Genomic DNA, 10134 nt, shown 5'->3' on the forward strand with positions numbered 1-10134 from the left:
CCGGGCACTTATCGGCCCCCACAGGAGGCCCAGGAGGCTTGGGGTGCGGGCACACGGCTCTGGGCACCGAGGCTGCCCGTCCCCCCCACGGGTCCAGCCCACGGGTCGTGTTTACATCTGCACACACAAACGTGACTCAGCACCCGGGAGGGGGTGGGGAGATGTGGACTCTTGGGGTTCCCGACCTTGGCCCAGCCGTCCGGCGCCCCAGCCGTGCCGCCCCCGAGAAACCGGAAACACCCAGACCCAGGGGTGCTGGCCGTCGGAGCTCCGGAGCCTGGGGTGGGTCAGCCCGGGTCTGGCTGGCCGGTGTCTGAGCCTGGGGACGTGGGGGGGGGGGCCCGGAGGGGCCACGGGGCTCACGGGCCTGGGGGGAAGGTGAGAGCTGGAGCTAGACCCTGGAGGGGGGCACTGGCCCAGGGGGCTCTCGGCGAGCTGGGAAACGAGCAGCTGTCGGAGGCAGCCCGGCCTCGGGACTGGGGGACAGACAGACAAACCCGAGGGAAAAGGAGGTTGGTTAGTTCCGTGACGGAAAATTCTAGGCTTGTTTCAGGCGTGGCTGGGTCAAGGAGCCCCGGGAGCCTCTGTCAGCCACTCGCTGCTCCTGTGTGCTGGGCTGCGGGGTCCGTCCCCGTCTGCCCAGTGCCCGGGGTGTTGCCTGGGCCTCTGTCCGGCCCGGCGCTCTCATGAGGTGACTGCAGAGGGTCCCTGAGCTGCTGTGAGCCCAGAGGCCGCAGCCGGAGCCGAGGACGTGAGGGGCCTGTCCCCCAGCTGTGCGCCGGCCGATAGGGCCAGGAAGCAGGCGGGCCCTCGCGATAGCCCCGGCCCGGCCCCCGGGCCCTTATCAGCCGCGGCCACGGCCCCTGCTGGAGCCCGCTGACCTCCCGGCCCGTCTGCAAACAAGGCCCAGAGGTGAGGGCGGGATCGCAGAGGCTGGCCGGGGACCGCAGGGAGTGCCCAGAAGGATGCGGGGCAGGACCCAAGGCCACCGGCCTGTCTCACAAAGCCGGCGGGGAGCCGCGGGCAGCGGCGGGAGTGGCCTCCTGGCCGACGCATCACCGAGGCCTCTCCTCACCCACTTCTCAGAGCAGGGTCAGCGGTCCCGTCCCCAGCAGGGTCAGAGGGCCTGTCCCCAGCAGGATCAGCGGTCCCATCCCCAGCAGGGTCAAAGGGCCCGTCCCCAGCAGGGTCAGTGTCTCCCCCGCCCCCCCACCCCCGCACGGTGACAGGTGGCCCTGCCTGCCCACGCCCACCTAGAAAGCATCCCCTCCCGGGGGGCTCAGAGCCGCCACCTGGGGGTCCCTCCCAGCACCAAGCCCGGTCAGGCAGCTGTGGTGACTTGCCTCCACCCCATGGCAGAGAAACCTACAGAGTAACGCTTTAAAGAAAACAGGTTTATTCTTATCGGAACAATCTAATAAAATATAATAATAATAATAACATTAGCTACCTTCACTTCCGGGCCGTGGCCGGGCCGGCTGCACCCTGGGTGCCCGCCTGCAGGTCTGCGGCCCGACACCTTCCACTTCCCTGAGGTAGGTCCAAAGGAAGAGCCCCCCGACCCCACCCGCCCCGGACCCCCGGGAGGGCGGCAGCCCGGACAGTCTCCGCGGGCCGAGAGCGGGGCGGTGGCCAGAGAGGAGGGCACAGTGGGGGCGGGGGTGAGTGGCCCCGGCACCCCCTTGGGGTCTGGCCGGCCCTGAGCCCCCCGCAAAGCCCCCCCAACTCGGAGCCGGCCGGGCCCTGGACTCTCGGCAGGAGCCTCCGTGGAAAAATAGAAATTCGGAACCTCTTAGTAGCAAAGACAAAAACGGTAAGAAAACTCGGCCCTCAGACCGGGGAGGGGGCTGCCGGGGTCCGCGTCACCGGGCGCCCCGCCGCTCTCCCGGCTCGGTCCCCCGGGTAAGTAAGGCACCTGGGTGGGGTCCCGGGGGGCCGCGTGCGCAGAGGGTCGCCTCGCCCTGGCCACCCGCGGGCGTCACTGCATCCTGTCGGGCAGAGGCGGCGGCGGCTGGTACTGCAGGAAGGCCGGGCCGGGGGGCGCCGCGGACACGGCGGGGGGCAGGGCGGCCGCGTAGCTGTAGCCCACGAAGCCGTAGGGGCCCTGCTCGTAGGCCGGGTACTGTGCGAAGGCCGGGCTGGCCGGCGGGAACTCGACGTAGGGCGAGGTCAGCGAGGGCACGGGCGCGGCCGGGATCACCACGCCGGGCTGCAGGATGGCCGGCGGGTACACGTAGCTCGGTGCCAGCCTGCGGTGAGCAGCGAGGGGTCAGCCCGGGGCGGGTCCCGCAGCCCCCACAGGGCCACGCCGGGAGGGTTGGGGGGCGTGGGCGGAGCTGGGTGTCCCCCCAAAGCCCACGGCCCTGCCCCAGCAACACGCCCGGGGTCAGGGGGCGACTCCTCCTGTCCCGCCCACCCCCGCGCCCCTCAGTGACACCCCGAGAGGCCCCTTCCTCCCTCACACCTTCACCCGGGAAGAGGGAGGAGGAGGGAAGGAGGAGGGCAGGGAGGAGGGAGAGGAGAGGAGGAAGGGGAGAGGGAGGAGAGAGGGGGAGGAGGGAGAAGGGGGGAGGGAGGGGGAGGAGGGCGGGGGGGGCCGGGCTCTGGCACCCGCTCTGGGGAGTGGGGGAGCCCCTCAGCCCCGAGCTGAGCCGTCCAGCGGGTGCCCCGGGCCACCCAAGGGCTGCTCCTCCCGTGGCCGCCAGCTGCCCCCAGCGCCCAGGGAAGGGGCGACGGGCCGAAGCCTCCCTGCAGAGCACAGCGGCCGCAGTCGGGGGGGGCGCCGTCACGGGGAGGGCTCTGGCCTTGCCCTCCGCGCCCTCGTGTCCACGCATCGCACACACACACACGCACGTGGCCAACACGGGTTCGATCCCCAACATCCCCTACAGTCCCAAGAACCCAGAGCGCAGAGCCAGGAGTCCGCCCTGAGGACCGCTGGGTGTGACATGAACAAACACCAAAGACACAAACTAACAAAGACATCAACAAACGGCAACACACACAGGATCGGGCCCAGGCGGTGGCAGCACCCTTCGCCTCGCTTCCTGCTGGGCACAGTGCACAGGGTGGCCGGCAGGGGCCGAGGACACCGGGTGGGGCGCCCTACCCCCCCCACAGCACCCATCAGGGTCAGACATGGGGCGCCAGCACCCAGGCTGAGGACAGGGGTGCAGCGACCCCCGACAGAGCGACACCCCCACGGAAGAGCCGCCCACCCGGGGGAGCCAGGACCCACCCCTGACTGCCAGAGGGTGCACACGTGCGCACACACAGCCACACGCACACAAACACACGGCCACAGGCACGCAGACATGCGTTCACACACACACATGCACTCATTTGGTCGTGTGCTCAGTCATGTCTTCCGCACAGACGTGTGCATGCGTACGTGTCAATACGTGGATACCGTGCACACACGCAGTCACACATATGCTGCACACCCACGTGTAGACAGCACACTCACGCAGCGACACAGTGCACTCACAGCCTCGCGCATGCACGCAGCACACACGTCGGCACACACACCTGCACACACATGGCCACAAACGCACGCGTGGACCTGCACACAAGTTGCTGGCCATGAGCCCCAGGCCGGCCCCGCCCACCCCACTGTGCCCCAGGTCAGCCTCGGGCCCAGGTGGGGCTGGGCCTCCCGATACCCACCAGGCCCGCAGGGAGGAGGCCCTGAGGTCCCCCGACCTGCTCCCCGACACTCTGTGCTCCCGCCCCCGTCCCTGGTCTCCCCCACCTGGACTGCACCAGGGAGCCCCAGCGCCCCAGTCAAACCACCGCCCAGGCCCCCAGGGACAACCCCCCCCAGCCCTCCCCACGGCCCCTCCACTAGGGCCTGCGCCCCCACAGCTCAGGCTGCACTCGTCCCCACCCCCCCAAACAATCTCCCCGGTTCTCCTCTACACCCCAGCGGCTCCACCGACCTCAGGGCCTTTGCAGGCACAGGCCCCCTCTCCCCCCACCCCGGCCAGACCGGCTGGCTCCCAGCACCTGCCCAGGACCTTCCCTGCGGCAGGGATCAGGCACTAGGCACAGGGGTGGGGGCGCCTCCGTACCCCCGCACAGCCCTGACCGCAGAGGGGCAGCTGGGGCCCCTGGTGGCCTGGTCAGGACGGACAGAGCCCGCTCCCGGGCCAGGGCCCAGCAGGGGTGTCCTGGTACCTCGAGCCCGTTTCTGCCCGTGGTCGGGAGCACGGCCCCGACTTCCCTGGCTGCTGCGGAACCCCCGGAACCCCGCGGCCCCCAAGGTCCCTGCGTCCGTCTGCCTCGGGGAACCTGGCAACTGACAGACAGCAGGTGGACGGACAGATGCCGCCAGCAGGACCGGGCGGGCGTGGCCGTGGGGACAGGCCACCAGGCGAGCGCCCGGCCTGCACTCCCTCCGAGCCACGTGGGGACGGCCCACGGCAGGGCACCGGGTGCCCGGAGACCCCCGGGGAGCCAGGCCAGAAGCGTGGCAGGCCCAGAGGCCCAGATCCCCGGCCCCACGCCAGCCCCGCACCCCCAGGAAACCACACTCCTCTCCAGGGTTTTCTGGAATCTTCCGACTGTTCTCCGCCTGCCCTCCCCCGCCCCCCGCGGGCCTGTCCCGGCTGCAGCTCTGCCCCCAGTGCTCGGGCTGGGCTGATCGGGGAGTCTGCCCATGCCGGGCAGCTTCCTCAGCCGTGCAGGGGCGACGGGGTGGTGGGCGCCCAGGTCAGGAGGGGAAACTGAGGCTCGCAGGGGCAGAGTGTTGGGGGGCGGGGCTGGGAACCCCCAGGGACGCGGCCCCGGCCCGGCAGGCGGGACAAACAGCAGGTGCAGGGCCCCGCGGCCCACGTCCTGCTCCAGCGAGCTGCCAAACAGGAAGCGACGCCTGAAAGTAAAAACAAGCCCCGGCTCCCACCACAGGGACGGCACCCCCAGGCCCCCCAGCGCTGACCTCACTTCCTGTCGTGCCCCCCACTTTCACTGTCTGGTGACGCTGCAGGTCCCAGGAAGTAGAGCCCACCCCTCCACCGGGGGCTCCCCGGGGGAAGGGGCCGGCCCTGGGCACTGCTGTGGGGGTCGGGGAACCTGACGCATGCGGACCCCCCACCACTGAGGCCTCAGCGCTGCCCCACGAGCTCGGTCTCCCGGCCCGGGCAGGGCGTGAGGCGCCAGCGCGGGCTTGGCAGGGAAACGGTGCCCGGAGGGAGGGCGTCCGCCCCCGCCGCCTGGGGTCCCGGCTGGGGAACAACAGGACACCTGGGCTGTCCAGGTCGGGGCGGGGCCCGGCTCCGGGGTGGGGCGAGGGGACCCCGACACTGTCTTTTCCACACGGGTCTGCACCACCCCCGGCCCCCAGACAAGTATCCCTGGCAAGCCTGAGCTTCCAGCCCCTGAAGGCTCTGCAGACAGGCTGCAGAGACCCCGAAGGTACCCCCAGCGGGGCCAGCGAGACCCCCCGATACCCCCACAGTCCCCCGGCAGGGCCAGCAAGACCCCAGAGACCCCCATAGTCCCCTGGCAGGGCCAGCGAGACCCAGGAGACCCCCACAGTCCCCAGTGAGTCCAGCAAGACACCCAAGACCCCCAAAGTCCCCCAGCGGGGCCAGCGAGACCCCAGAGACCCCCACAGTCTCCCGGCAGGGCCAGTGAGACCCAGGAGACCCCCAGAGTCCCCCAGTGGGGCCAGCAAGACTCCAGAGACCCCCGCAGTCCCCCAGCAGGCTGAGGTGACCCCAGATACCCCCACAGTCTCCAGTGGGCCAGCAAGACCCCCCAACACCCCCACAGTCCCTCAGCGGGGCCAGCAAGATCCCAGAGACCCCCACAGTCCACCGGCAGGGCCAGCGAGACCCAGGAGACCCCCACAGTCCCCCAGCAGGCTGGGGAGACCCCAGATACCCCCAGAATCCTCAGTGGGTCCAGCAAGATCCCCCCGAAACCCCCCAGCCCCCCAGCGGGGCCAGCGAGATCACAGAGACCCCCACAGTCCCCCGGCAGGTGGCCCTGGGACCGGCTGCCCTCTGGCCCCCGCGCGAGGGTGGACAGGAGCTGGGCTGTCCGGAACCCCCCATGGGAGCCCAAGCCAGATGTGGGGGCCGGGGCCCACCGGGCAGGCGTGCCAGCCCCGGTGCTGCTGCAGGCCAGGCCCCCAGGGACGCTCTGCAGGGGGCTCCGCTGTCCTGCCAGCCGTGGCTGCCGCCCGCCCAGTGGGCTTCTCCGGCCCGGCTCGGCCCTTATATAGTTACGGGGCAGGAACCGGCAGAGGCTGCGGCAGGGCCCGAACGCTCCCGTCCGACTTAACCAAATAAACAGGCAGCGGCGGGCAGGGAGAGCCGTGCAGGGCCGGGTCAGGAGAGCTGCCCGGCAGGACGGGGCTCCCGGCTGGACCAGGCCCAGCTGCCCAGGCCCCCCTGGCCTCTGCCAGCCCCGCACGGACAAAACTGACCGCTGAGTCAGGCCCGGCCGCGTTCCGGGCGACTGTTCGCCAAGACAAAAGGGCCGCTGACGGCTCCAGGCCGGGCGCCAGGAGGGACCGCTGACCGGGCACCCTGCCTGGCAGGGCCCTGGGAACAGCCGGCCCGCGGAGGGCCGCCCCCGCCACCCCAGGGCACAGCCGGGGAGACCCCAACCAGCTGCCCTGCCAGGAGACGACACGAAGAACCAGGCGGCCCGACACCTGTCCCTGGCGTCCCGGCCCTTGGCAGCCCAGAGCGACAGGGAGTGCGAGGTCAGCCGGGACCGGCCATCCCAGGCACCCGCAGTGCTTGGGAGGGCGGCGGCGGGCGCAGGGCCGGGCCCACCCACCCCAAGCCCACGCAGGACCGGGCCCGTCCACCCCGAGCAACATGCAGGGCCGGGCCTGTCCACCCCTAGGTCACCAGCAGGTCTGACCCACCCAGGAAGCAAGGGTGAGCTCGGCGGTCCCTTGGGGACCAGAACAGGAGCCTGGAGGGCTCTGAGGGTCCGGCAGAAGAGGACAGGTGGACGCTGGGCAGGCGGCCGGAGCTCAGAGCAGCGGCTGAGCCGTCCCGGGGACACGGCTGTTGGGGAGGCAGGACAGGGCCCAGGGCCTCTGCCAGGCCTCGTGCCTGCTAGGCCAAGACACGGCTGCGCCCAGGGTGCAGACACGCACACTCCTGCAAACACATGTTCACACGCAAACATGCACACGTGTACGAGCACACACCTGCACACACTGCTCATGTGCAATGCTGTGCACGTGCCTACACGTATGCCCGTGCTCACAAATGCACGCACATGATCACAGGCCCACACATACGTGCCCCCCCCACACATGCACACCCACACGTGCACGTAAACACAAGGCCACACAGGTCCAGGCTCACACACGGACACGTGTACGCGGATCTACACACAGGCATGTGCCCCATATGCACATGTACACACACTCACAGACCCATGCCCCACGCTCACATGCACACATGTACACACACACACACACGAGTACACATACACACAGGCCGTACTCACACGCAAATGTACACACACTCACATAGACCCATGCCCCGCGCTCACACACGTGTACATGCACTCACAGGACCACCTCACAACCTCACATGCACATGTGTACACACACGTACACACACACAGGCCGTGCTCCCACATGCAGACATGCACGCGTCTGCACACACACTGCCTGAAGCCCGTGACCCAGTGTCCTGCACTCTGATAAAATGCTAATTCCCGAAAGGAGGGGGCCGGCCTGCAGCCCCCCCCCCCGAATCGCAGACATCAATCACGGCTCGGAGGCCAGAGCACATGGCGGGGCCCTTTGTGCCCCCGACGTGCGTGTAAAATGCGTGTCCTGCCCCAAACAGCTGCCAGGCCTTCGAAGCCCTCCAAGGGAAACGCAAGGTGGGGGTTGTTGGGGGGAGCAGGAGGGCGGGACAAAGGGGCGTGCCCTCAAGCTGGACATCTGGAGCCGGATACCCCACCCCCGGCTGTCCAGCACTGAAGCCGCCGGTCCCAGGCGGTCCCAGCCCAGCAGCCGGGCCACTCACCCTGGCCCTGACCCTGACCCTGACCCGGGACGAGCCGGGTGCCCCTCCCAGGGAGCCCGGGTTTGCTGTCACCAGGGCTGCAGAGAGCAGGGCACCCCCTCCTGGTGGCCCCACCCTGCACCCCAGGGTGAGCGCCGGGGGGAAGGGCCCTTGTCAAGGGAGCAGGAGGCAGGGGCGCCGCACGGTGTCCAGGGAAAGCCCCGCCGGCCCGCACTCACCCGTAGGTCCTCTGGATGAGCGCGGGGGGCAGCTGCTGCAGGCCGAAGGCAAACCCTGAAAGCGGGCGGGGAGGGGTCAGCCTCGCGGGGGTGGACGCGCCCCCGCCCCGCCCCGCGGAGCCGCGCTTCCTCCCTCCCTCGGGCCGGGGCCGCGTCCGTCCGTCCGTCCGTCCTTCCGTCCGTACCGGGGTGCAGGCTGCGCGGCTTGGCGCCCAGGTAGGCCAGGTTGACGTTGGCCTTGCGGCCGTCGATGTTGGGGTTCGGGTCCTTGCAGGCCCTCTCGGCGGCCGCGCGGTCGGACATGGTCACCTGCGGGCACGCGGGGGTCAGCGCGGGCGTCCCCGGCGGACGGCGGACGGCGGGGGCCGGTCCCGGGGCCCCGACCCCGCCTCGAGCGAGCGGGCGAGCGCGCGCGGGGGTCTGCTCGCCGGCCGCGGGGACCCCCGGAGGGAACCCCAGGCGGGGGCCGGGGCCGCGGGGCTGCCCTCGGGCGCTGTCCCCCACCCGACCTGCCGTTGAGCCCGGACGGCGCGGGCGGGGGGGGCGGGGGGCGGACGGGGCTCGCCGCGTGCCCCCAGGGGCCGGGCGGGCGGGCTGGGGGGCGTCGGGGGAGGTGGGCGGGGCCGGGCGGGGGGCGCCGGGGGAGCGGGACTAGGGGGGCGCCGGCGGGAGGCGGGGGGGGCCGGGCCGGGCGAGCGGGGGGGCGTCGGGGCGGGGCGGGGCGGGGCGGGGTCCCGGGCGGCAGGTGCCCGCGGCGGCGGCGGCGGCGGGCTCGGGGCGCGCGGGGCTCGGGCACTCACGAAGCCGTAGCCGCGGGACTTGCCCGTCTGGCGGTCGGTGATGACCACGGCCTCGTCGATGTCCCCGAAGCCCTCGAAGTGCTTCCGGAGCGACGCGTCCGTGGTGTGGTAGGGCAGGCCGCCCACGAAGATCTTGGTGAACGTGGTGTCCCGGGGCGCGCCGGGGGCGCAGGGCGCGGGCTGCAGCAGCATGGGTGGGCGCGCCGCGGGGCCGCGCGCATGGGCGCCGGCCCGGGCGGGGCGCCGGGCGCGCGGGACGACGGACGCGGGCCGGACCCTCGGCGTCGCCGCCGGCCAGCGAGCTGCGCTGCGCTGCGCTGCGGGGCGCTACCGGGCGCTGCGGCCGCTCCAGCCGGCGCCGCGGGGACTCTGCGCGCGGGCGCCCGCCCCGCCCCGGGCTTTGTAGCCGGCCCCCGCCCCCCGCCCCGGCCCCGCCCACCCGAAGGCCCCGCCCCCGCGTCGGCCCCGCCCCCAGACCGCCCGGACCCGCCCCGCCCCCAGTCCCGCCCCGCCCACCTCCGCGGCCACGCCCCTCCCGGCGCGCGGGGCCTGTCGGGAAGTGTAGTCCCCTCCTCGACGCCTACTACGTGCCCGGCTGTTTCCTTCCGGACGCTGCCCTCGTGGACGGCGCAGCCTCGTGAGCTCGTTGGGAGCGGTCATCGGATAATGTTTACTTGTTCTGCCTTCATCCCACGGCTCTGGGGGACCGTCCCCAAGCTTGTTACAAGGATTTCCCGAAAATTCATGCGGGGTCGGGGGAGGGCGTTTGACTTGCACGCGGCCGACCCGGTTCGGTTCCCAGCACCCCATGGGGTTGGGCATCCCTGAGCACCGCCAGGAGCGATGTGCAAAGCCAGGAGTAAACCTCCGAGCATTGCCGGGTGCGAACCAAAATAAATAAATAAAATAAGATTCATGCGGGGGAAGCTGTCGGGGGGGGCCCCGGGGAGGGGCGTGGGGGGCCGCAGGGACGCCCCAGCCCTCCCCGCCCAAGGAGCGCCCGCGAGTGTTTCTGAAGTCGGGGAACAAACGGGCACCGCTTGGGAGGTGCCTGCGGAGGGACAAGGCTTGGCCTGGTCCACGGCCCGTTTCTGGCCAGAGGGGTCAGCT

General features: G+C 71.3%; 1 protein-coding gene across 1 annotated transcript; it reads right to left on the minus strand.

Moving 5' to 3' along the window:
* Positions 1-1960: 1960 nt before the first annotated feature.
* On the minus strand, positions 1961-9258 carry RBM38 (RNA binding motif protein 38). The gene is made up of 4 exons (XM_056107454.1): positions 9025-9258; positions 8410-8533; positions 8225-8279; positions 1961-2249 (listed from the first exon to the last, which is right to left on the minus strand). Exons 1-4 carry the CDS (start codon positions 9214-9216, stop codon positions 1979-1981), a joined length of 642 nt encoding a protein of 213 aa, XP_055963429.1. The 5' UTR covers positions 9217-9258; the 3' UTR covers positions 1961-1978.
* Positions 9259-10134: the final 876 nt, after the last annotated feature.

Source organism: Sorex fumeus, unplaced genomic scaffold (assembly GCF_029834395.1).
Source record: "Sorex fumeus unplaced genomic scaffold, SorFum_2.1 ptg000166l, whole genome shotgun sequence".
Classification (NCBI taxonomy): domain Eukaryota; kingdom Metazoa; phylum Chordata; class Mammalia; order Eulipotyphla; family Soricidae; genus Sorex; species Sorex fumeus.

Coding starts and splice junctions, on each gene's coding strand:
- RBM38 (XM_056107454.1), bottom strand. CDS start 9,216: ATGCTGCTGCAGCCCGCGCCCTGCGCCCCCGGCGCGCCCCGGGACACC. Junction 8,534..9,024: donor AGTCCCGCGGCTACGGCTTC/GTGAGTGCCCGA, acceptor GCGTGCCCGCAG/GTGACCATGTCCGACCGCGC. Junction 2,250..8,224: donor CTCATCCAGAGGACCTACGG/GTGAGTGCGGGC, acceptor TGCTCACCGCAG/GCTGGCACCGAGCTACGTGT.